This window comes from Glycine soja, chromosome 10 (genome assembly GCF_004193775.1).
Source record: "Glycine soja cultivar W05 chromosome 10, ASM419377v2, whole genome shotgun sequence".
In the NCBI taxonomy this organism is placed as follows: Eukaryota; Viridiplantae; Streptophyta; class Magnoliopsida; order Fabales; family Fabaceae; genus Glycine; species Glycine soja.
This window is the reverse complement of record NC_041011.1, coordinates 10,613,730-10,641,362: the sequence shown is the minus strand read 5'-3', so window position 1 is coordinate 10,641,362 and position 27,633 is coordinate 10,613,730. Positions and strand designations below refer to the sequence as shown.

Genomic DNA, 27,633 nt, shown 5'->3' with positions numbered 1-27,633 from the left:
TGCCCTATTTAAAGTTTTAGTCAATGTTTTTTAATTTAATATGTTTTAGAATGAGCACTAGCTTAGTCAAATTAATGTTTAGGGTGTGGTTAGGATTGATTATCTTGGACTTATGTTTTCGTTATGTTGAATAGTCTTCATCATGTGTTGGTAAACTATGTTTCCTTTATGTTGTTTCTTTGCTTTGTTAGTGGAGTTTGTAATTGTGATGTAGTTTCTACATGATGTAGTGTTTGAATGAAAGGGCATCTTAAATACATAAAAATACAATTCTATTAGAAATTCCAACCTTTTGAATTTTGGTTGGGGATTTTCATTTTCTCATCTTCAACTAAGGTAGGTCGAGTTTGGAGGTAGGCTTAAAATAGAACAGCATAAATAAGTAAATCTCCATTCCATTTCGTAGGGGGTCAAAGAATTATTTAATGTATTTTAAATAGATAAGTAAAATATTTACTTAAAATACATTTTTAATTATACTTTTAGTCTCCTAAATTTCAATTATGCCAATTGGATCCCCTACGTATCACAAATGTGTGATTTTAGTCCCTTAGATTTCAATTGTGACAATTGAGTGCCTTAGGTGTCTCTATTGTGCGATTTTAGTACCTTAAAATTTATAATTGCACTATTAGAACTATCATTTTTCAGGGAAAAAAATCACATTATTGTGATACCTTGGGGACTAAAATCCCACAATTACAATACTTAAATGAAATTTATACAATTGTGTACATGAGGACCCAATTGACGCAATTGATATATAGGGGACTAAAGTCACACATTTGTGATAGCTGAGGGATCCAACTAGCTCAATTGAAACTTTAGGTATTTCAATTCTCAATTGTGATACCTTAAGGACCAAAAGTATCATTAAGCCAAAATGGAATTCATAAAATGCATGCAATCAATATTTTAAAATTTTTTATATTTTGTGTTTAATCCTGACCATTTGGTTGGCTCTGTTAAGTGTTTATATGTCCATTAAATTTTTAAGCAACAATTTGTGGTGGGTTTTAAAATCATCAATATTCATTTAGAATTTCAAATTAAAATTTCTAGCAGCTTAAAAACCGTAAAGTCAATTAATGAAAAAAAGAAAGAAAGAAAACATATTTGGAACATAAAGATAATTCATGTGACATCCTAAAATTTCTACCCGAAATTTTGTAAGTGTTACATCTAAATAATTATATATATATATATATATATATATTCTTGGTAGAAGTATGTACATTGGGGGAAAGATACGCGGGTTAGACTAATTAACAAAGAGTAACCCATAACCGAGCGGTTATAGAGTAATTCGCAATTAATTAGTCTAAAAATTATCGTTTTGCGAGCAACTTAAAATTTAACAAAACCAACCTCTGAACCACGCTCAGGGTCTCATTCTGAGCGTTTTGATATATATATTGCCTACTTTCGAAAACAGGCCCTGACGGGTGCAGAGAAACACGAGGAACTGGAACCAGAGAGGCGGCATGCAAACCGAGGCAGGATTTCAGCATCCAAAAGGTCAAATTTTTTTTCTCCTTTGTGGCTGAGTATGAAGTCAAATCAAAGGAAAAAGGTGGGCCCTCTTGCTCCACTTAAAAGAGGACATGTGACAATTTCTTTTAGAAAAGAAAATGAAAAAGAAAAGAAAATCTTTTTTTTAAAAAAAACAGCCCAAATCTTCTCTCTCTTCATTCAGAAAATTTCAGAAGCTTTTCCTCTCTTCCACGTTTCTTTTTCTCTTCTTCTTCTCCACCATTGAAGCTCCAAAATTCCTCTCCATTTCTACCCCAAATTGCAAGGAGAAGCCATTTTCAGAGTCTTGGTGCACACCTCTACTTCGTGGGGCTTCAAATTTCAGGTATGGGTGGACTTCTTCTCACATGAAATTTGTGGGTGTTGGGTTTTTGGAAGCTATGATGGGTAGTTCTACTAGGTTATTGCCTTAGAGTAGTTGTTTGTGAAGGAATTTGTTGAAATCATGCTAAACTTGACATGTTTGATGTGAGCAAAATTACCCATGCTGATTTAGGGTTTTATGATGATGCTTTGTGATATATGTATGCTGAAAATGTTGATAGAAAATTGGTAGAGATGATGGGGAGAGTTAACTTAGGGTTAAATGTGAGAATGGTAGTGTTGTGAGTGGAAAAGTGTGGGATTTTGAGGGTTAGAAAAGCCAAATTTGGGGTTAGTGGAAATTGGAGTCTAAAGTGAATTGATTCTAGTTTAGAATGTCAATTAGGACTTGTAGGAAAGCTTGGGCAGAGCAAATGAGAAAAATGAGTGACAAATGTGAAAGAAAAGAGCCATTTCTAGGGTAAATTGGGTGTTAAGAGGTCAAATTTTGAATAGGTGGAGTTTTCACCTTAAAATCAGTTTGAGCAAGTCTAAATCAATGTTATAGACTTGATTGAGATGAGAGTTTACCCCAAAATTACCCAATTCTCATTTTCACCTTTCAAACCTTGAGAATTTACTAAATTGGTGGGTTTTGGATACCTATATTTTGATTTGCCTTGGTCCGAAGTTTGTTTTTGTTTTAAATATGATTTACACATGATTTAGGACTTGTAGGATCCAATTTTAGTAAAATTGGATGTGGGCAAGTTGGATTTCGAAATCTGCCATATTAAGCAGAAAAATGTTGTTAAATTGTGTAGCAGATTTTTACCAAATGTGCAGAAAAATGGTTGTGCACTGCTAGTCACGGGAAGGGTAGTACATCTAGTGTTCCAGGCATTTTCTAGTAGATCCCAACGGTCAAAATGTAGATTTATGTACTAGGAACCTCCAGTAAAATTTTCAAGGCGATCCAATGGTTAACGAATCGGAACGAAGAGAATGTTACTAGGGTATGTGAGTAGGGAAAACTTTGGAATTTGAATGAGTTTTGGGCAGAGTTTTCTACCTCTACTCTGTTTTCTTGGTTTAGGGTAGTTTCATGATAAATGAAATCGAATTGTTTGGATATTGTGGAAGCTTGGAGGGGTTGATGGGGACCCGGTGCTGAGAGGAACGAGGATAAGGGCTACATAGGAGTGCGTGAGCTCAATTTAAAGGTGGGCAACTGGGGATGGTGTGTTTATGTTTGACTTGTGGAAGTGGGAGAGTTGATTTGCACCATCGCCCGATCGCCACCTAGTACCACATATGACGGGTGCCCCATAATCCAATAAGCTTGATGTGAGAAAGCGTGGAAGAGTCAGTCTTCCTACTTTTGTTTGTTGACCACAAAGTGGTACCTGGAGATAAGTCGCGGGGGTCAGGAGACCTTGGGGACGTTAGGTGGGGTAATATTGCCCAAAACCAAGCTTGACTAATCTAGACCCAACCCGGGCATAGTCAGTCAGTGAGAACCTGTGACGTACCTAAACAGGCGAGCTCCTGGCAGTCAACCAATAAAAGAACAAAGTCCACAAAGCAAGGAGGCTTGTGTGGCGGCTGGCCAGCTATGTATCTTGGGTGGTATCTGGAAATTAGCCTCTGGTAATCGATTACCATTCGTGGGTAATCGATTACAGGGGTTAAAAATGGAGACAGGATGTTAAATGGCTTCTGGTAATCGATTATCACTTGTGTGTAATCAATTACACAGGGTGATAGGGCACTGGTAATCGATTACCAGTTGGGTGTAATCGATTACACAATGTTACCTGCTACTGGTAATCGATTACCATTTATGTGTAATCGATTACACATTGTAATTTTTAGTTTCCAATGTGCAAATGTTGTGTAATTCATTTTTGGGCACTGGTAATCGATTACATACTTTGGTAATCGATTACCAGAGAGGAAATCCCTTGAAAAATACATTTTGACTATGCGTAGCCGTTATGGGACGCATTGTATTGTTACCTGTGTAGTTAGATTTCTTGTGAAAGAGTCTACCCTCTTTCTTTCATCTTTTGTAGATCGCGATGGCAGCCCTATTGATCCATGATCGTGTTGTGATGGAGTGCCTAGAGGGTGTTTGGGAGACCCTCGAAGGCAATGAGAGGTGTCGATTCCGTGGTACAATTCGACTCACTGCCACTTCATTAGTGCATCCGGAGGAACCCGCACGCACACTTCAGCAGCCTGTGGAGTGGATACTACCTACACCTACTCCATATCGACTAGTTGAGCCGGTTCAAGTGATAGAGGTGTCATCCTCTAAAGAGGATCTTGAAGAGGACCCAGAGGAGTTACCTCCTGAACCTGCTGTGGATGCCCTTGACTTCTCAGAGGATGATGAGGACCCACTCCCTGATGTTGATTCTCTAGAGGATGTTATGTCAGCATCTGAGGCAGACTCTATAGAGGAGAGCGGTCCTGGAGGGACAGCGAATAGTGATGACTCTTCATCATAGCAGACGACTCCTTAGACTAGGCATACATACTTTTGTGGGTGGGTGTATCTAGTTCAGACTGCTAGGTTTACTCTTTTGATTTTGGGTGGGTAGACCTATTGTATAGAAATTTTGATGGTTGTATATATTGTGGCTGAAGCCACCACAGTTGTTACCTTTGCTCTGGATGTCACTATGTTATTTTGCAAATTCCCATATTTTGGACAATTTTAGATGATAAATATAATTATGTTTAATCTTGTTATTTGAAAAGGAAGTGTTAACAAACTTTATTTGAAAAGAGTTTACCGACCACATCTTATTATTTTTTTACGTGACGACCTAAATGATGGCTGGTATTTTTTTTTTGAAAGAGCAAAATAGTTTAGAGGTTATGAGTGATCAGAAAGAAATGAATCCGAATAGAGTTGTGAACTGGCCATTCAGGACTCTATAGTGATAATTTTCCTTCTGAATTTAATTACCGTGAAATGAATAACAGTGCAAAAAAAAAGAGAGAGAGAAAAAGAAAAAAAAATTCCCATGGTTTCTGCTATTTAATTCATTACTATTAAACCAGTCATTATTTAGGGACGCCATAATTCTCAATCCACAACCTCATGCCAACTCTTGACAATAATACATATGCACTAACCTTGAAATTTTTTTGGGAAGAAAAGACAATTTACAATCCAAAATCTCATGCAACTCTTCTCAATAATAAATATGCATTTTCCAAGAAAATAGATCTAGTACATAAATCCCCAAGTCTCATGCAACTCTCCACAATCCAAAATAAAAACAAAAACATCATTGGAACACAAGGATGATTCATTAAGGCCACAACTTTAACTTTCCCTTCAATGACAAGCACCTCATCAATTAAAGCAAAAAAACAAAAAAAGTCCAAACACTTGAATTAAAGATGTCACAACCTTTTAATGTTATTTTAGACCAAATCTAGATACATTGGAGCTAAACATTGAAGTTGTTAATTGAATGAAGTAGTAACCAAGTATGTGATTCTTCATTTTCTGATTTATTTTCTTTGTTATACATGTGATCATATTCCAAATATTTGCTTAAATGCATGCTTAGGCTTGATCAAACTAGCTTTTAGGAATTGAATTGCGTTGAAAAAAATTGATTCTAGATTTGAATTGGAATTGTGTGAGAACTTAATTTTAGGAATGAAATCAATTTTTTCATTGAAGAGATTCATTGTTCATGTTCTGAAATCTTGGTTAAGTTACCTAAGGAATTAGGAATTTAGCTTAGGAATAAAAGATTAATCACCTAAGGAATTAGGATTAATCAATTGAGCTGAATCTTGGTTGCATTGAACTAGGAAAATGATTAGAAATTGACTTCCATATGTTGAATGCTATGGAATTCAAGTCAGCAATGCATTTTTTCTTTGATTTCCATTTTTGCTCCAATTTTTTTTCAAAATCCACCAATTGGTCTTTTCTCGCTATAGCATACTCGGGTCTTGCTAACAAAATTCTCTTTTGAAAACTGAAAAACATTGTCTCACTCACTAAAAAAAATTGACAACACACTGCAGTGAATGTTTTAGATTACATTTTTTGCTCAATTCATAAATATTACACCAAGTCTTTGTGAATACAATACATAATACTTATTTTTTCTTTACTACTAGATTAGGTACACTTTCCTAGATCATGAGCCAACATGAAGGTGAGTCAGGTGATGTGTCAACCTCATCCGAGTGGGAAATGTGATTGGTTGAGAAGTGAACTTGAAGTTGGTGATATGAGTTAGGAGTCTGAAGTAACCGAAAAACATGTACTGAGAACAAAAGACCACACATAATTGGAGTCGAGTTTCTAAGGGGGGTGTCGAGCCTGCAACGAAGGCTTCAAAGGGTGCTTTTGGGTGCTGTTTGGAATCAGCATCGAGGAAAGGTTTGTAAACAGTCACGATTCAAAAGGAAGGAGAAGCCTTTAGGTTTAGGGTTAACAAGAATCAATTTTCTTGATTATTTACAAATTTTAAATTAATAATAATTAGTGGTTTATATCCTAGCTATTGATTTATTTAAATGACATCTAAAGTTTTAAAACAACTGGTCCATTGTGTGGTTGCATTTAAATGGTTTTAGAAAATTTTAAAATACCAAAAATTGTAATTTAATTATTTAAATAAATACAATGAATTTTAAAAACCACCAAAAAAATTTAAAACTTTTCACATATGCGTCAACACTTTATAGAGCCAACCTAATGGCAAGGACCAAATATAAAATAAAATAAAAAATCCAAGGACGAAAAGACAAGAAGAATCTTACTAGGGACCCAAAAAAAAATTTGAGTATATTTCAAGAACCAATTAGAGACTTAAACCTTTTTAAAAAGTTAAATTAATTTTACAAGGTTATAATTAATCATTATCATGCAATTATGTATTACATAATAGTTTGATATTTAAGGTCACCTTATTTACTTTAGCCCATTTGTTTTGAGGTAAAATTATGTTTCTAACAAAATAAATCCAAAAAAATAAATTCAATTTTATATTAATTTTATGTTGATTATAAGTAGAGTTACAATATAGAATATTAATATAATAATTATGCTCATATTTTTATCTATTTTCCTTCATTGAATTTTCTTCTTATTTCTCTTTATATTTCCAATTATATATCACTCATCATATGTCATTTTCTCTCTTTTCTTTTACTTTTATTCTCTTTCCATCACTCTTTTTTGTCATTCTACATAAACTCCAAAATGAGATGTACCTTCATAACTACTTAAATTAATTATAAGTAAATATATTTGTATTTTATTTTTCCATTGGTTTTGCACACTCAATTTTGCATGATTCTTTGAAGATTGTTTAAGTGCATCCATTATGTGGATACCATTAAGGCATTGTGTGTTTTTAATTTAAATGTTCAGCCACTTATAGCAAAAAAAAAAACTTTTTAATTATGAATTCCCTTGCATTAACCTTTGACCCAAAAACAATAAATGAGTTTGTACTTGAATCCTTGAGCCTAAAAAGGAAAAAAAATGTCTACCTTACTTTAGGGAATAGAAAATCATATCATATGGTTTGAGGCAAATTTGTTCCAAATTTAGGGGAGTTTGTTTTGTAATGCTCAAGGGATTGTTGTAAAACAAAAGCATACACATTTGGGAAAGCTACAATGTTTAAAAAATAGTAGAAAATCAATCAAATTCAAAAACAATTTCAAGTTGTTGTTGCTATTTTAAATTTGTGAATAAAATGTTGGGAAACAGTGTTTGGAATTGTTTGTCTCATGAATTGAAAAGGAAATTAGTTAGTGTTCTCCTAGACCCTTAGGTGCTTTGATTTCAAGGATATAAAAAAACAATTTTCCTTTGTAGCCTAGCCAAATTACAACTTTAATAAAGTCCTTAGTGATCCATGTTGTGTGTGTGCAATTGCAATGAATGAGATGGTATGCAAAGTTCGGATTGTGTAATTCCAATTTGGATTGATTGAATATCATGTGCTGCTGAAACACTTGTGTACTTAAGTAAAATACTAGCCTTGTGAGAAATGAATTGTATTTTTTATCTTTTCATTGCCAATTGCCATTCTTGTTGATCCCTTGAACTCTTGAGTTCATTTCTTTTATGATTCTATATATCAAAATCACCATAACAAGTGTGATATTGAGATCGTGTGAACTTGTTTTGTTTTGGTGAACATGCTTATGTTTTGGGAATTGTAATTGATCCTAGTCCTTAGTCTTGTCGTTAATCTAACTTATTTTAGTTTATTTTACTTTTTCTTGAGGACAAGCAAAGCTTTAAGTTTGAGGGAGTCTGATAACGGTTGTGCATTCCTATATTTGCAATCTATTTCACAACAATTATCTCACTTTTCCTTGAATCGTAGCTAAGTTTGCCATTGTTTAAGTTAGGAAATATATATAATTAGTTAGATATTTTCATACAGTTAAAATTTAGAAAATTTATTAGCTTTTACATGTTTTTACAGTAATTTAGTCATTTTAGTGCACCTGGAAAGAAATTGAGGGTTTGGAAGTGAAAATTGATCACTCAATGAGTTTGCCAAGTAGCTTAACTAGGAAGCCATATTAGAAGAAGACACGTGGTAGCTGGTGGCTAAGCGAGAAGTCTATCTCTCTTAGCAGATTTCTCTTGAAGAAGCCATGTCAATAACATCAAGGCTCGTTGAGTGACGCAGCCTCTTTGGAAGAAGAAAAAAAGTGATCCCATGAAAAATTCACTTAGTGTGCTTTAATGAGGAAACAACAAAACAAAGATACTGCATGGAATTTGGATCCACTCATCATTGGAGACATTCAATATCAATCTAGGGTTGCGTGTGTAGCGGTTCGAGACTCAAGAACTTACTCTCTTTTACTTCCTTCACCAATCTTCCATTTTTTTTAACTTTCCCTTGTATGTTTTGGTAGCTTCTCATGACAATGAGGAGTTAATCTCTTTGAAGTTGAGGGTTTTGTGTACTAGCAAATCTCATGTAACTATGTCTACTATCTATTTAATGATTATTCAATAATAATGTTATTTCTCTGCTTTTAATGTTTGTTCTTGGCTTGATCACCCAAACACTTATTTGTATGTTTCATTGTCATTAGAAAATGCTTTAAAACTGAGATTTGAGAATACTATATAATGAATGTCTCATTTGGGGATAAAGTAATGTTTATTATTCTCTTGGCAATCCTTTCTCTTAAATAATTCATTTAACTTAACTTGCTTAGGAGTTAGGAGTAGAGTTAAGTGATTTAGCCTCTTTTACTTGAGAAATCAAGGTTAGAAGACTTGAGTGGATCGAGATATTGTTATGGTTCTCATTAAATAGAAAAAAATCATTTTTTATTGAGATGTTTGCCAAGTACCACTAAAAACCCTAACTAGTTTGTTTAATTGTTGTTTCCAATTACTGCACATCAACTGTTTGATATATTGTCTTTGTGAAATGTACCTTATTTTTAGTAGTTTAATTTTAGAGCTGAACTTCAATTTATTGCAACCTTATCTCAAAAGAAGAAATTACCATTGCTTAGTTGTTGAGTTTACACAAAAAAGCTTAGTACAAACAAGTCCTTGAGGAGACTGTCTTTCTACTTACTATTGAAAATACTACACTAATTGGTACATTTGTCAATGATGTAATAAGTTTTCTGGCTTCGTTGTCAGGGACTTGTTTCTCGTATTAGGCAACTTATGCTAATTTCATATTCTATGCAATGATTCATTATTCTTCAATTCTTTGCTTTTAAATTCTGTTTTTGTATTACTCTTGAGTACTTTGCTAACATGTTCTTTAGTTGCTTTGTTCCATGTATGTGAGGTAGAGTTTCTTAAGAAGATCTAGTCCCTTTGGATCACGAGATTCGAAGAACTTGTAGAAGAAACAATGCCTTAAGGAAGAAGCAAAAGCAAAAAGAGAATAGGGCTAAGAAAAGAACTCGACAAGCTTCATCTTCTTCACCACACAACCACAACCACAACCTACACCTCCACCACACTTGCCATTACTCTTACCTCTTCCTATCTTTGAGCCTGAAATGGCGGAAGAAGAACATCCTAGAAGGACACTTGGAGACTATATTGCACATGTTGTGCAAAGGCACTTCATATTGGAATGTGTTATTTTGGCTATTAAAGGTTGTAGTGTCAATCTATAATTAGGATTGCTCCCTTCAATTGGTCTTAGCACATCTCTCAATTTCATGTAAAAAAAGTTAATGGACCGGATTGGGTAATGCTCACCACTACTTACTAATATATTCACACAAAAAAACCACTACTTATTAATATTTGAAAGTGTTTAACTATACATTTTCATTCAATATTGTTACTTTTAGGTACACTAATTAGATTAAGTAAAAAAAAATACACTAATTAGAAATATTTATTATCATTGATTTATACATTAATTATCATCCATATATTTTTTGTATAAAATAATTAGAAAGTAAAGCTTTATTCAACTTTTTTTTATGCAAAAGCTTTATTCACCTTTAACTTGATAAAAATATCTTATAAATTTAATTTATTTCAAATTAATGTCAAATAAATACTCTCGTTTTTACTTTACGTATTATAAATCCTATAGTTTATGAAAAGTTGAATTCGAATGGAATTTGAATTTGGTCACTTTTCCCGTTTTCCATCCATGGAATATTTTATATGACATGATATGGACATTTGACGAATAATAATATCTCTACTGATTATGAAACTACTTATACATTCATAAATATATATTAAATAAAAAACACACGAGTTGAAAATCTTTTTAGCATTCCATTGATTTGATCAAATTTATTTTATAGTTTCCTATTTATTGAAGGCATACGTTAACGACTGATCCACATCCAATCGGGTTAGATTTAGAACCGTGGATTGCACAGGTCTCTGTTGTTATTTTAACAATATTAATATTAATTATTTTCATTTTATAAATTTTAAAAACATAATTTTAATTAAAAAAAATTATCTACTTATTCATTTTTAAAATATTTACTTAACATTAATTTTATTATAGAAATTTGCTAAGATAAAAATTGATCATTTTTTTTCTTTTAATATTTTAAATATTAACTTAATATCACAAAAAAAACATAAAAATCAAATTGATTGATGTGAACTACATATCTACAAAACAAAAATAATAATTTTGTAAAAAAAGTTAAATTGCTTAAATTTAAATTCTTAACATTTTATACAAACTGCATTTCCTTAAATGATAATAATAATAAGATTAAATTACTCAATTGATCCCTATAGTTTCATGATTCTTACTTTTTTAATCCATATAGTTTGAGAGTGGTCTTTTATTATTATTATTATTATTATTATTATTATTATTATTATTATTATTATTATTATTATTATTATTATCATTATTAAGCCTCAGATACCAGCCTAAAGACTGTGTATGATTAGTCCATTCAAGATTCAAGTGTGTGTTTCGAATATTTTAAGTTCTAAATAGTGTTATTAAACTAATTGTTCGGATGGATTAGGAACAAAACTTATAACCAGTTCCAATTTTTTATTTTTGGTGTACTAACCAGTTCGAGTTAATTCTTAGAATCATATGCTATTGATTTGATGTTGATGTCATCAAACTAGGTTAAAACACCTCTATGTAATAACTTTTTTCTTTTTCTTAAATCAATATACTCTATGTAATAATAACTTTCTATCGTGCTCTTGGACGGATAGATCCAGAAATCCGTGCGAAATAACTTTACTTAATTTTACTTAATAATGTACATGAGAAATTTTAAGAAAAGGGGATTAGTACCCGTGCCTTCTCCCCTCTAAAGTCCTGTGTGTGACGGATGGATGTTCGTGCTTGCATGAGATTTTCATTCATATGACTCTAAGCTTAATTCTTTTTTCAAGTATTGGATCCGTTTTCTAGTTGGGTTCAAGAATATTCAAACAATAATTTATTTTCTTTTTTTCTTAGTTTCTATTAAAAAAAATATTGGATAGAAACTAAGAAAATAAACAAATTTATTTGAAAGTAAATTAATATTAATTTATGAATAAAACTAAAAAAAATGAATCAAATAACCCTCCAAAATTCTTCTACCGACCTATTGCCAATAAACTTTCCGGCCTCATACGAGAACGGAAAACTAGATAATTTTCTGCATCGGTGGATGAAAAATAGTTAACATAATAATTTTTTGTTGATGATGTTCCCAGAAAAAAGATACTTCCCCTAATTTTTTGCAATATTTTTTTGGTATATATATAGATTATATTTTTAATATTATTTTTTATTTAATAAGATTTAATTTTGTAGATAATAGTATTTAGCATAATGACATTTTTCTTATTTTAAATAATTTTTTTATTTTTTTTCTTTATAGACTTTAAAGTAGAGATAATTGCTTTCTTTTTAACTTATATAAGATAAAAATTTCAAGTGTAATTGTTCAAGTAATATTTTATTTTTATAATTAGTTATTGTTATTTTAAAAGTTAAAAATAGTTTCATTTGCAATAAAATAACTTTATTTTTTAGAAATCAAATAAATTGATTAGTCTTTCATTTATACTGATTTAGATTTAATTGATTTGAAAATTAAAATTTATTTATTAACTTTCGTCAACAAAGAAAATTTATTATAAACTTGATTTGAAAATTCTAGTGTAAATTTAATTATAAATAAGTGTAGGCTTGAATATCTTTTTTATCTTTGCAATTTAGTATTTTTTTTTCATTTTCGTTCTTAAAGCATTTTACATTACATTTTTTTTGCTATTCGAAGCATTTTTTTTACTATTCAAAGCTGTTTAAGAATAAAACAAACACATTTTACAATGATTAAAAAAAATCACAAGAACAAAAATGAAAAAATACTAAATTGTAAGGACGAAAAATATATGTAAATCTATTTTTTATGGTATGAAAAATTCAAAAAGATATATTATATATATATTGTTATTGTAATTAATGTTTTATAATATATAGATTAATAATATTTCGTATAAATTTATATATGTATACATTCCCCCCGGGAGGGGGGCTGGCTCAGTCCCTGGTTGCTAGCTTTTTCCTGTTTTACTCTCTCGTGTATAAAGCAAGCGGTATTAAAGTAGGCAAGGATCAAATTAACATGGCACCTAATAGCGTACAAAATTTAGACCACTACACTGTATGGATTTGTTGATATATATTTGGGGGAAAAAAAGTGTACAAGTCTAGATCATAAAATTCAATTAATAACTCACTAATTCAGGTTGTAACCCATTGACATAGTATTCTATAAAGTCAATCATTGGTCTGAGTTTTATAACATTGTTTCTAACACTCTGTTAATCATTTAAGTTGTTTATTCCTTAATAGATAAGTAATTAATTTGTCTCCTAGGGATAGGGGAAGATACCTTAGTGTGATTGAGTTAAGGCTAACAATACTACAAAGACGATATTTCACGTTGAAAATCTATATTGGTTGTATAACAATATCAATAAAAAAAGACAGTGTGGTGACATATTTTAAATTATAATGAAGTATATTACATCGATTTTTTATTTATTTAAATCAATCATTATATTGATGAAAATTTTATTTGATCTGTTGGGACCAGTGTTGTCAAATGGCGGTCATGGCGATGCCATAGTGGAATGGCGTGGCGGTTTTTTGAAAAAATACCACCGAATAGCGGTGGCGTGACGGGTTGCGAATGATGGCGCCATGGCGGTTATGGCGGCATGGCGGAAATAGCATTTTTTATTTGTTTTTTTTCCGCGGTAGGAGTTGGGCTGACCTGACCCAACCCTACCCGATAAGTTAATCAAAAGCGCAGTCGTCCCCTCACACGTAGGTTGAATCAGAATTCAGAAACACAGCCCTTCTTCAATTAAAAGCGCAACCCCTGCACCCAGCCACGACCCCCCGCACGCAGAACGCAGCCAGCAGCAACGACCCCACGGCGGTGACGAGCACCGGCCACGACCCGTATGAAGGCAGTGAACATCACGGCGTTTACGAAGTGGTGCGTGCTAGCTTTAATTTTTTTTTTAATTTTGTTTTTTCTGTTTGGCCGCAACTTTTATTTTTCCTTTTGCTATTTGACACTCTATTTTTACTTTTGACAGTCCCATTTTTATTTTTTTTCTATTTGACACCACAATTTTTTTTCTGTTTAGTCCTCTTTTAATTGGCTGAACCATGATTCGATGCTGCTACTGCAAGTGCAACGAGGAAAAATAAGACAGACCCAGGCTGGAAATATTGTCATCCACTGGTGGAAGGAGAAACAAACATAATTGTTTGTAATTTCGTGGAAAAATCACAAAGGGAGGAATAACCAGAGCCAAACAAACCTGATTGGGAAGTTGGGTAACATTGCAGCTTGCAAGAAAACTCCATCAAATGTAGTCGAAGAGTTGAAGGAATATATGACTACCAAACAAAAGTGGGACCACTTACAGTACTTCTGGCAGTGGTAATATGGCAAATATAAGAGATTTTGAATTTGGTGAACCAATTGGATGTGATGGAAGTGAAGATGATGAGTTTGCGGACTCTTGTAAAGCTACTGCAAGTGCAAAGACAAAGTGTGGGACTAAAAAGGAACCAATGGACAAATTTTGTAAGAATCCAGAAAATACAATCAATCGGAGAAAAATGGAGATGTTGAGGCAAATGAACATAAGAGAATCAATGGATAAGAATGAAGTATTGAAGGTGCATCAACATATTTCTCGCTTTTGGTACCAAGCGGTTTGTCATTCAACCTCATTAAATTGAAAAGCTTTGAGAATATGGTTGCAGCCATTGGTCAATATGAGCCACATTTTCCCATTCCTAGCTATCATGACATCAGAGTTCCACTCCTGAAGAAGGAAGTTGAATATACTGAAAATTTGATAAAAGGCCACAGGGAGCAATGGGTTAAGAATGGTTGTACTATTATGTCTGATGCATGGACTGATCGGAAACAAAGATGCATCATTAATTTTTTTATTAACTCTCAAGTTGGTACCATGTTTTTGAAGTCTGTTGATGGCTCTGATTTTGTAAAGACGGGTGAAAAGATTTTTGAGTTGCTTGATGCCACTTGGAAGGAAGTTGGAGAAGAGAATGTTGTTCAAGTTGTAACCGATAATGGGAGCAACTATGTTTTAGCGGGTAAGTTGTTGGAGGAGAAAAGGAAACATACTTATTGGACTCCTTGTGCAGCTCATTGTATTGATTTGATGCTTGAAGATATTGGGAAACTTCCCTTGATAAGGAAGACAATTAGAAGGGCAATTAATCTAGTTGGGTTTATCTATGCCTATTCTAGTACCTTAAGTTTGTTGAGAAATTTTACAAACAAGAGGGAATTGGTGAGACATGCTATTACTAGATTTGCCACTTCTTATCTAACCTTAGAAAGGCTCCACAAAGAGAAAGCCAATATTAGAAAGATGTTTACTTCTGATGAATGGACTTTGAACAAGCTATCTAAGGAGCTTAAGGGAAAAGAAGCTGCAAAGGTAGTGCTCATGCCTTTTTTTTTGGAATAGTGTGGTTTACACTCTTAAAGTCATGGCTCCACTTGTGAAAGTGCTTCATCTTGTGGATGGTGAAAGAAAACTAGCCATGGGCTATATTTATGCAGCAATGGACAAGGCAAAAGAAACAATTATCAAGTCTTTCAACAACAATGAAAACAAGTACAAAGATGTGTTTGCAATCATTGATAAAAGATGGAATTGTCAGCTTCATAGACCATTGCATGCAGCTGCCCACTTATTAAATCTAGAGTTCTTTTATGACAACACTGACTTGGAGTTCGATTTTGCGGTCACCAATGGTTTGTTTCAGTGCATTAAGAAGTTTGATTTAGAGGTCACCAACTTGGGACAGACTAGAATGCTGACCTAGCTAGGAGGGCTTAATGGAATTTTAATCACGGAATTCAATCTAGCTTTTATGGGCTAATTTCATATATACTTGCCATGATACTCTGCAAGCTCCAGCTCCATGTCACTTGCTTGTCTTGTACCATCTCCAGCAAAAACTCCAGCACCATATGGAGATCCTCCTCTTGTGGACTCAAAATTGAACATTCTAGCACCAAAGCTATAACCAATAGGAACATAAAGTATACCAACTGTGGGGAACGTTCTGCTATAAGGTGATGTCCTTTGGGCTCAAGAACGTCGGGGTAGCCTATCAACGGGCTATGGTGGCTTTGTTCCACAACATGATGCACCGAGAAATCAAAGTCTACATAGACAACATGATTGCCAAGTCCATAACTGAGGAAGAACACCTCGTCAACTTGCGAGGTTGTTCGAGAGGCTTAGGAGGCATCAATTGAGGTTAAACCCCGCTAAGTGCACCTTCGGGGTCAAGTCAGGAAAGCTGTTGGGTTTCATCGTATGTCAAAAGGAGTGCATGCTGGGGCAGCATGATTAGTCGGGAAAAAGAGAGCGAGTCGTCTACTACTTAAGTAAGAAGTTCATGGCCTGTGAGATGAACTACTCCCTGCTAGAAAGGACATGTTGCGCTTTGGTATGGGCGTCCCACCGACTAAGACAGTACATGCTGAGCCATACCACCTGGCTGGTATCCAAGATGGACTCGATCAAGTACATATTTGAGAAGCCCGCTCTCACGGGCGGATCGCTCGGTGGTAGGTTTTGCTATCCGAGTTCGACATAGTCTACGTAACCCAAAAAGCGATAAAGGGAAGCGCCTTGGCGGACTATTTGGCTCAGCATCCTCTCTATGATTATCAACCCATGCATCCTGAGTTCCCAGATGAGGACATCATGGCCTAATATGAAGAGAAGCTAGAAAAGGACTGGGACAAGTGGATCGTGTGGTTCGATGGAACATCTAACGTTCTGGGCCATGGTGTTGGGGCGGAATCGGTCTCGTCGAAAAATCAATGCATACCTTTCACAGCCAGACTTGGTTTCGACTGCACCAATAACATGGCTGAATACGAAGCATGTGCCCTGGGTGTCCAGGCAGCAATTGACTTCAACGTCAAACTGCTCAAGGTGTACGGAGACTCGACACTGGTGATTCACCAGCTAAGAGGAGAGTGGGAAACTAGGGATCACAAGCTAATACCCTACCAGACCTACATCAAGGAGCTGGCTGAGTTCTTTGATGAGATCTCTTTCCATCACGTTCGTCAAGAGGAAAACCAGATGGTGGATGCACTCGCCACTTTAGCGTCCATGTTCCAGCTGACACCGCACGGAGACCTACCATACATTGAGTTCAGGTGTCGTGGCAGGCCCGCATATTGTTGTTTGGTAGAGGAGGAATGGGACGGTAAACCTTGGTATTTTGACATCAAGCGATACGTTGAAAGCAAAGAGTACCCACCGGAAGCTTCCGACAACGACAAAAGGACGTTAAGGAGGTTGGTGGCCGGTTTCTTTTAAAGTGGGGGTATACTATACAAGAGAAACCATGACATAGTGTTGCTCCGATGCGTGAACACTAAGGAAGCTGGACGCATGCTGGAGGAGGTCCATGAGGGCTCTTTCGGTACGCATGCTAACGGGAAGGCCATGGCTAGGAAGATCCTGAGGGCGGGCTATTATTGGCTCACCATGGAAAGCGATTGTTGCCTCCATGTAAGGAAGTGTCACAAATGCCAGACGTTTGCAAACAATGTCAACGCTCCGCCCTTGCCATTGAATGTATTGGCCGCACCGTGGCCCTTTTCCATGTGGGGGATAGATGTGATCTGAGCCATAGAGCCCAAGGCTGCGAACGGACATCGTTTCATCTTGGTGGCGATTGACTACTTCACCAAATGGGTCGAAGCTGCCTCATACGCTAGTGTCACAAGGAGTGTGGTGGTTAGGTTCATCAAGAGGGAGATAATTTACAGGTATGGTTTGCCAAGGAAGATTATCACAGACAACGACACCAATTTGAATAATAAAATGATGGGGGAAATGTGCGAGGAATTTAAGATCCAACACCACAATTCCACACCCTACAGGCCCAAGATGAACGGAGCAGTGTAGGCAGCCAACAAGAATATCAAGAAGATTATTCAGAAGATGACCGTGTCATACAAGGACTCGCACAAGATGCTCCCTTTCGCACTACATGGTTACCGAACTACGAAGGGCCCTTCGTGGTAAAAAAGGCTTTCTCCAGAGGGGCCCTTTTGCTCACTAACATGGATGACGAGGAGCTACCTTCACTCGTAAATGCCAATGTCGTCAAGCGATACTACACTTGAGACTTGGGGCAATTAGGAGAGTCGTTGCATGTTTAATTTTTTGTTGGTTTCCCCCACGGATTCCTGTCCTCTGTAAATTGTCGTCGCGATCATTTAAAGAGCGCGAGATTGATGATTCGTTGTTTCAACCCTGCTAAAGAATTATGGCGTTTGAAACTGCTCATGCATATGCATGCACATGCATTTTGTACCTTATGAATCGACAGACAGGGACATGATCATTTCGAGAGGTGGTCAATACAGCGTCAAATCCAAGACAGGGATAAACCAAGGTAAGTGGTAGCGTGGCCATATTTTCACTGCATAAATGTCATTTCTTGCTTTCAGATGCTCAGGGACGGGTACGAGCAGGCACTAGGCTGATGGTCATCAGATCATCATCCCGCGACTGGCTTCGCATGTTGAGGAGGCCCTGTTAAGAGACAACCTAGTATCCTTTAAAGCTTCTGTCTTTTTATATGCCTAACTTATCCTATGGACTCCGAGCGAACAAGCACGGACCCATAGGTGAATGCGTGATTTTCTTGTTTGAAAAAAAAAGGATGCACAGGGTTAGCTCGCCTGGGCGAGCACCCCCTGCACGAGAAAGATTAAAAGGAGAGGGAAAGGGTGAGTTTTTCACCCAAAACGTCTTCCTCTCATCCAAAAAACGTATGCTCACTGGATCCCTTGGATTTCCAGCCTTAGGTCACCATTTCTCAACGTTTTTTGATTCCATTTTGCACTTTTATTCATCCCCAACAAGAGATGGCACCGAAGAAGCTCTCCACAAAGAGGTCCAGGAGGAACGCCCATGGGGAAAGCTCCAGCGCCTCCATGGAGTTCGACAGTCACCGGTTCTGGAGTGCCGAGCACCAGCAGCGTTTTGAGGCCATCAAGGGATAGTCATTCCATAGGGAGAGGCGCGTCCAGCTCATAGAGGATGAGTACTCAGACTTCCTGGAGGAGATAGCATGCAGGCATTGGACACCTCTAGTGACTCCAATGGCCAAGTTCGACCCTGAGATAGTCCTAGAGTTCTACGCTAATGCCTGGCCCACGGAGGAGGGAGTTTGAGATATGCGCTCTTGGGTAAGGGGTCAGTGGATTTCCTTCGGCACAGATGCCCTCAGCTAGTTCCTGGGTCACCCACTGATCTTGGAGGAGGACCATCGGTGTGAATTCAGCTAGAGGAGGGACCAGACTTCTGGCTTTGACGAGGAGGTCATCGCCCAGCTATTGTGCATATCGGGGCAAGACTTTGCCCGGACTGCTGCGGGGAGGCGGGTGTGGATTATGTGCACCAGCATGACTACTCTGACACAGATAAGGATGACGCTACTACTCAGCAACATCCTGCCCAACGACCATAATTTTTACCTCCCTCTGCCTAAGTGCCAGATGGTGTACACCATCCTGACAAGGATGACTGTTCACATGGCCCAGATAATTGCTTACGCCATTTATTTATTTGCAGGGACGGCGCCCACTAGGCACCCTTTGGACCCGGAGAGGTCCAATAGGGCCCTGGGATTTTCGGCCTTGATCACGGGCCTTTGCCAGTTCTACGGGGTACTTGTCATCCCCAGCAAGGTAATCCAGCCGCCGATCACTCGACTTTTCATCGAGAAACATTGCACCCCTAGGCAAGCGAAGGGTGACACACAACAGGCTGCGGATGCACCACCACCTCAGCAGCCCGATCCGGTTATCCCACTGAGTGTGGAGCAGTATCTACGACATATGGTTTGCCAGCAGACGGCCAACCACCACGTGCAGGTGCAATTGCATGAGTGCTTCTACCAATTCAGCCTCATCCAGTAGGGGCAGGGCTCCCCTCCTTTTGTATGCCCTACCCCAGAGCAATTCAGGGCTAAGGTCACGTGGCCTGGAGATTGGCCCACTGAGGAGGGAACCGGACCCGCAGGATCCCCGGGTGAAGCGGAGGAAGCCCACATGGATGAGGATATGGCCGACCTGCTTGGTTACCTAGGAGAGGGCGGAGCTACACGGCCAAGGTCGTCGCACTTATGATTCTATGTCGTCTAACATCACTGCTTTCAGTTATTGTTTTTGTTTCCATTACTGCTTTCAGTTATTGTTTTTTTTTCCATTGTGATTTAACACTACTGCTTTCAGTTATTGTGTTTACTCCCACCGTGGTCTGGCATTACGTCTCTCAATTTGTTTTGCATTGTTTTTTTATTACGACTTATCATTGCATTTTCTTTGTTTATTTTGACGTAGGTGGGCCTTGCGTACCCTCGTTCGCACGACTTTTTAGAAAAGAAAAAAAAACATATGTGATCGTAGATATCACCTTTGTCAAAAAGAAAAACAAAATAAAAATAAATTGGTTAACTAAAATGCCAACATGCTTTGGAAAAGAAATAACTTTTGGCTTTTCTTCGATAGAAAAGATTTACTGATCGTGACACAAAGGCTTTGTTAAAAAAAAATGTGTGTACGCACCTAAAGGGTGAATGCTGTGAAAATTTTCCCGAACGCCCAAGATAGACTCGGAAAAATGTATGAATTGATAAATGAGCATATTTTGGAAACACTGGGTTAACTTAAATAGGAAAAATGATGAATCATGATCCCTAGTGTCATGTGACCACAAAAACTTGATGCTTGAGTGTCCACATAGGTGCATGCGTGACCAGTTTTGCATAAAATTTCTGAATCATCATCGTTGCGCGCGTGTCATGGAAATAATGTGGGACATCCCTTTACCCCTGGACTGCTGACCAAACCAACACCCTGACATATATCATGTCCAGTCATTCTACAAGCTCTGAGCCAAAAATACCAACTCACCATAAACATTGACCCAGGGTGAGAATGTCCATCTTTGCCCTCAGAAGAAAAGAAAAAGAAAAGAAAAGAAAAAAAAGAAGTTCCTGATCAAAGATCGGAAGAAGAGGAAAAGAAGAAAATTCCCAATCAAAGATTGGAAGAAAGCAAAAAAAAGAAGAAAGAAAAATTCTCGATCAAAGATCAGAAGAAAACAAAAGAAATATACAGAAAAGTCTTTGGACTAGACAATATCTGAACAATACAAATTGTCACAAGCATACAAGAAAAGAAAGGAAACCACAGCTTGAAGTGGTCCTTTCCCTTTGATCGCCAACCAAAATCCTGTGCACTAACGACTTTCTCGCCCCGCACTAAACAAAAACAGAAAAGGGAAAAGGCCTAAACACTCAGAGTCGAATTTCCCACCAAAACAACATTCCCGAAAAAGTCCTATTGATCCATGATCACGTGTGTAATATTTAATTTGATAGGAAATGATTTGCATAATCAAGTCATGACGTATCTATGGTTCGGAATTAGGATAAAACACTTACCTGTGTGAGATTTATACACTTTGAGTGATTTTTCTTGTTTTTTGTTGGACCCAGTGTTTCCTCTAAATGGTCACTTAGAAGAAAATTTTATCAGCATACCCTCCTTCCCCCCGGTAGACACACTTATTTTTCTCCAAAAACTATATGTTGCTCTGATAAATTGGAGGTTTTGTTTCTTTGCTAAAGCATGTTCGCATTTTAGCGAAAGAACTCCGAGACTATTTTAGTCTCACACAAAGTCGAGAACTACGTTGGTCTGAGTTCCTCATCATAAATTGAGGATATGTAGGAGACGCCCTATACGGTAACCCGTACACACTCATTTGCTATCCGTAAGACTCAAAGCTCGATAGCATGCAGTGACAAACGTCGTCATCTCCACCTTCCCTGGAGATGTCAGCGTCTTCCGGCCGAGACTGTGAAAAAGTATCATTTTGCTATACGTAAGACTCAAAGCCCGATAGCATGCAGTGACTAACGTCGTCATCTGCATCTTCCTTGAAGATGTCAGCGTCTTTCGGCCGAGACTGCGGAAAAGTCTCATTTGCTATCCGTAAGACTGAAAGCCTGATAGCATGCAATGACTAACGTCGTCATCTGCACCTTCCTCAGAGATGTCAGCGTCTTCCGGCCGAGACTGCGAAAAAGTCTCATTTGCTATCCGTAAGACTCAAAGTCCGATAGCATGCAGTGACTACCGTCGTCATCTGCACCTTCCCCGAAGATGTCAGTGTCTTTCAGCCGAGACTGCGAAAAAGTCTCATTTACTATCCATAAGACTCCAAGCCCGATAGCATGCAGTGACTAACGTCGTCATCTGCACCTTCCCCGAAGATGTCAGCGACTTCCGGCCGAGACTGCGAAAAAGTCTAATTTGCTATCCGTAAGATTCAAAGCTCGATAGAATGCAGTGACTAACATCATCATCTGCACCTTTCCCGAAGATGTCAGCATCTTCCGGTCGAAACTGCGAAAAAGTCTCATTTGCTATTCGTAAGACTCAAAGCCCGATAGCATGCAGTGACTAACGTCGTCATCTGCACCTTCCCCGGAGATTTCAGTGTCTTCCAGCCGAGACTGCGAAATAGTCTCATTTGCTATCCGTAAGACTCAAAGCCCGGTAGCATGCAGTGACTAACGTCGTCATCTGCACCTTCCCGGAGATGTCAGCGTCTTCCGGCCGAGACTGCGAAAAAGTCTCATTTGTTATTCGTAAGACTCACAGCCTGATAGCATTCTGTGACTAACATCGTCATCTGCACCTTTTCCGGAGATGTCAGCGTCTTCCGGTTGAGAATGCGAAAAAGTCTCAGTTTGCCATCCGTCAGACTCAAGGGTCCGGTAGCACGTGGATATACCTCATGGTTATCCGCACCTTTATCATCGAGAGACAAACAAGTCCGATGACATCAGAATGATGATGGTCGGCCATTTCTAATAATTTCAAAGATTTTTGCAGGTTTTCCCAAATTTTTTCCTTTACCATCCAGAGACGTCAAAGTCCGATGACGCGTTTCGCTGGTTGGGCTATTGATTGCTCGAGTGAGGATCCGCTCGAACGAAATTAGTGTCTTATCTTTATAAGTAAAGAGGGGCAACTATCATACCCTAATTTCATCCGGGAACCATTGTTTGTCGCCATGCGACCTTCGTTTGACCACCTCAAAATGTTTAACACCCATTGTTGTAGAATCCGTAAACTTCTGAGATGTTTCGGGAAGAAACCAGTCAAAAATACGTAAACGGGAGTGTATTTAGCAAAGTGGAGTGTGTGTAAATAAACTGTTACACTATAATTTCATTTGAGGACCATTGTTGATTGCTTCGGAAGGCTTAACACTCATCGCGGTGGAATCCGTAAAGTTTCGTGAGATTTTGGAAAGAAAACAGTCAAAAACATAAAAATAGGGGGTGAACTTATCAAGATAGGGTGTAAATAGAAATTCGAATCTAGGCCCTTCCGGAATATTTTGGAAGTTGGGTTGCTTAAAGAGGAAGCAACTGGGTGGCAAGCTCCTCCACGTTTTGTTGAAAAATGGTTTTTGGGGCTTCCGTGGCTTCCGTAAAATTTCTGAAAATCTTGGGTAAGCATATTTCACTTAATATTGGTGAAAGGGAAGAGAAAAAAAGATGAAAATCAAATCCAAAAAACTTCCGTAAGGCTTCCGTAACTTTTCCGTAGAGTACGAAAAGGGGGTGAACTTAGTAATTGGGTTGCGCTTAGAAATTTTTCTCAAGAAGCCTCTGGGCAGCAAGCACCTCCCTTTTTCCCTATAAATAGGGGAGGGGGGCTGTTTCAAAAATATTCATGAACCCTAGGCTATGCATTTAAGCTATTTTGGTAAAAAAAACACATTTCCGTGAAGAAGAATCGAGTCAAAGTGCTTCCGTAACGCTTCCGAGACGTTTCCGTGAGTAAATCTGTGAAGATTTTCCTACGTTCTTTATCGTTCTTCGTCTGTTCTTCGTTCTTCAACCAGTAAGTGTTCGAATCCGAGACTTTCAATTCATTTTTTGTTTTGTTTGCATTCATCTTCATCTCGTTCACTTTCGATTTTCTTTTCTTCCATTTTTAACGTGCTTTAACCGTTTATTTAAGTCGTTATCTCGCCTAATAAATGATAAAATGAATGTCAACCGATCATTTGTGTTGTAATGTCGTTTAATCATTGTTAAAGCAAAATCTAACCGATCGTTCACGCTATAACCTCGGTTAAACAAAAAGAAAAAGCAAAATAATAATAAAATAATCAAAATATCTTGAAAAAATAATAATAAAATAATCAAAATATCTTTGAATAAAATAATCAAAAAAATCAATTGGATGTTTTTCTTTGGAAGTTTCCTTGAATGAATTGACTAATAACCAAAGTGAAACTAAGGTTAAAATCAACTCACACATCAAGCTTTCTCCGTAAAAGTCACTTAAAACCGTTTTAAGGTCCAACGCCTTAAACGGTCCTCTTTGCTTTTATCGGTTAACATGGACCGTTCAGAAGCATAAAATCAACCCATAACTTTACCGCTTGTGCAAGAACTACATAGATCTGATTTCATCATCGCAATTGAGGATGCGTAGGAGCAATAGCCCCGTTTTTGTTGACCACCCCAAGAGATCGTTAATGATCCAACACCTTAACGTTTCTCTCCTTTCAAAAACAAGAGATTGTTAATGGTCTAATGTCTTAACGTTTCTAAAATAAGAGATCATTAATGGTCCAACACCTTAACGTTTCTGTCCTTTCAAAAGAATCAAAAGATCGTTTAATGGTCCAATGCCTTAAACGATTTTTTGTGCAGTTAAAATCGATCTTGCGGAAAAAGATCAAAACAACTTAACCAACGTTTAGTTCTAAAATAAATTCAAATTGAGCTTCAAAAAAAAATTCAAATTGAGCTTCAAACATAACTGAATTGACTTTCAGCTTGAAATTGGTTAATGAGCTTGAATTGAATTGACTTTCAGCTCTAAACCAAATTGGTTCATGAGCTTGATTTGAATTGACTTTCAGCTTGAAAAAAAATAAATTCAAATTGAGCTTCAAACATAACTGATTCTTATCCAGTCAAATTGAGATAAACAAGTTCAACATGATATGACTCATTTCTCAGTGGTGCAAACTGCAACGGGAGTATATAGTCAATTGTACCAAAATATAATTGACATATAGTAAAAAAGATAAAAGTTAGGAACAAATTATTTTCAATACATTTTCTTTTAGTGGTTGACATTCATTGGAAATCACAAAATTTGTTGGGTCCCACATCATATGTAATAATTTTCTCTCTCTTGAATTTGTAGTTTTCAATAAATTCCAACTAATTACAGATGGTGTGTTAGAAGGAGTATGCTAAAAACTATTTCATAGCCCTCCTTTGGTAATAAATTAACTATCATTTTCCTTAATTAATTATTAAACCAAATTATTCTTCAAATAACAGATAAGACTGACACTGTAAAAGAAAACTACCTGGAAAAAAACTCAGTACAGATATACATTTCTGTACCCAGAATGGTTTATATAGAAAATCATTTGCACATACCATATAAGGCATTCAATTGAGATTCACTTAATCTTGAAACCATTTTAATGCAGTCAAAATACAGGTCAGAAAGTCCACAGAGGCGCGCTTGGCTCACTATATCAGACTCTAGTTCGCCAAACCAAACCTTTTCCTATAAATTGAGCCTAACATCTCCTCTATGTTGCACATCAATATTCATAATTCATATCATATAAGATAGCAAAGCCTATAACCCATGGAGTCAAACAACATGCCAGACTTGAACGGTGTCGCTAAGAAGACTAAAGGTCGACAAAAGATCGAAATGAAGAAGATGAGAAACGAGTATTTTCAAGAAAGCCAGTGAGCTTGCAACCCTTTGTGGCGTGCATGTCGCTGTGATTATGTTCTCATCCGGTAATCGAGTATTTTCGTTTGGAAGTCCCAGTGTTGATTCTGTTGTCCAACGCTATAAGACACAGGGCCCACCTCCCCTCCTTACCTTGGACCTCAACAAGGTGCACTCCACTGTGGACGAAGTTGATCTCCACACACACCTCCACTGCTTGTCCAACCAAATTGCTATTGAGAAGAAGCGCACAAAGGATTTAAATCATTTAGCGAAGGCTGCAGAGGATCAATTCTGGTGGGCTAGGCCTATTGAAAGCATGACCGATTCCCAACTTGACAAGTATAAGAAGATGTTAGAGGAGTTTAAGAGACAACTCAAAGAAAAACGTGGGAACCTCAACTGATGATGCCCTATTTAAAGTTTTAGTCAATGTTTTTTAATTTAATATGTTTTAGAATAAGCACTAGCTTAATCAAATTAATGTTTGGGGTGTGGTTAGGATTGATTATCCAGGACTTATGTTTTCGTTATGTTGAATAGTCTTCATCATGTGTCGGTAAACTATGTTTCCTTTATGTTGTTTCTTTGCATTGTTAGTGGAGTTTGTAATTGTGATGTAGTTTCTACATGATGTAGTGTTTGAATGAAAGGGCATCTTAAATACATAAAAATCCAATTCTATTAGAAATTCCAACCTTTTGAACTTTGGTTGGGGATTTTCATTTTCTCATCTTCAACTAAGGTAGGTCGAGTTTGGAGGTAGGCTTAAAATAGAACAGCACAAATAGTTAAATCTCCATTCCATTTCGTAGGGTGTCAAAGAATTATTTAATGTATTTTAAATAGATAAGTAAAATATTTAATGTATTTTAAGTAATTAAAATATATTTTTAATTATACTTTTAGTCTCCTAAATTTCAATTATGCCAATTGGATCCCCTACGTATCACAAATGTGTGATTTTAGTCCCTTAGATTTCAATTGTGACAATTGAGTGCCTTAGGTGTCTCTATTGTGCGATTTTAGTACCTTAAAATTTATAATTGCACTATTAGAACTATCATTTTTCAGGGAAAAAATCACATTATTGTGATACCTTGGGGACTAAAATCCCACAATTACAATACTTAAATGAAATTTATACAATTGTGTACATGAGGACCCAATTGACACAATTGATATATAGGGGACTAAAGTCACACATTTGTGATAGGTGAGGGATCCAACTAGCTCAATTGAAACTTTAGGTATTTCAATTCTCAATTGTGATACCTTAAGGACCAAAAGTATCATTAAGCCAAAATGGAATTCATAAAATGCATGCAATCAATATTTTAAATTTTTTTATATTTTGTGTTTAGTCCCAACCATTTGGTTGGCTCTGTTAAGTGTTCATATGTCCATTAAATTTTTAAACAACAATTTGTGGTGGGTTTTAAAATCATCAATATTCATTTAGAATTTCAAATTAAAATTTGTAGCAGCTTAAAAACCGTCAAATCAATTAAAGAAAAAAAGGAAGAAAGAAAACATATTTGGAACATAAAGACAATTCACAATCCACAACCTCATGCCAACTCTTGACAATAATACATATGCACTAACCTTGAACAAATTTTTGGAAGAAAAGACAATTTACAATCCAAAATCTCATGCACCTCTTCTCAATAATACATATGCATTTTCCAAGAAAATAGATCTAGTACATAAATCCCCAACTCTCATGCAACTCTTCACAATCCAAAATAAAAACAAAAACATCATTGGAACACAAGGATGATTCATTAAGGCCACAACTTTAACTTTCCCTTCAATGACAAGCACCTCATCAATTAAAGCAAAAAAAAAAAAAAAAAGTCCTAACACTTGAATTAAAGATGTCACAAC

The 27,633-nt window shown here is 36.5% G+C and overlaps 3 protein-coding genes across 3 annotated transcripts; 2 read left to right on the top strand and 1 right to left on the bottom strand.

Annotated features, from left to right (window-relative positions):
• The first annotated feature begins 14,614 nt into the window (after positions 1 to 14,614).
• Positions 14,615 to 15,361, top strand: LOC114371368. The gene has a single exon (XM_028328831.1). It carries the CDS (start codon positions 14,615 to 14,617, stop codon positions 15,359 to 15,361), a length of 747 nt encoding a protein of 248 aa, XP_028184632.1.
• Positions 15,362 to 15,781: 420 nt separating this feature from the next.
• LOC114371367 (NAD(P)H dehydrogenase (quinone) FQR1-like) lies at positions 15,782 to 16,699 on the bottom strand. The gene is made up of 3 exons (XM_028328830.1): positions 16,688 to 16,699; positions 16,381 to 16,592; positions 15,782 to 15,920 (listed from the first exon to the last, which is right to left on the bottom strand). Exons 1-3 carry the CDS (start codon positions 16,697 to 16,699, stop codon positions 15,782 to 15,784), a joined length of 363 nt encoding a protein of 120 aa, XP_028184631.1.
• A 9,099-nt stretch (positions 16,700 to 25,798) lies between these two features.
• On the top strand, positions 25,799 to 26,149 carry LOC114371365 (agamous-like MADS-box protein AGL62). The gene has a single exon (XM_028328829.1). It carries the CDS (start codon positions 25,799 to 25,801, stop codon positions 26,147 to 26,149), a length of 351 nt encoding a protein of 116 aa, XP_028184630.1.
• The last annotated feature ends 1,484 nt before the right edge of the window (positions 26,150 to 27,633 follow it).

Excerpts from the sequence above, each read along its gene's own strand:
- LOC114371368 (XM_028328831.1), top strand. The coding sequence starts at position 14,615 with ATGGTTGCAGCCATTGGTCAATATGAGCCACATTTTCCCATTCCTAGC.
- LOC114371365 (XM_028328829.1), top strand. The coding sequence starts at position 25,799 with ATGTTCTCATCCGGTAATCGAGTATTTTCGTTTGGAAGTCCCAGTGTT.
- LOC114371367 (XM_028328830.1), bottom strand. Across the intron at positions 15,921-16,380 it reads GGTATGGCTCAGCATGTACT|CTTTGGTGCTAGAATGTTCA; the intron begins GTCTTAGTCGGT and ends TATTGGTTATAG.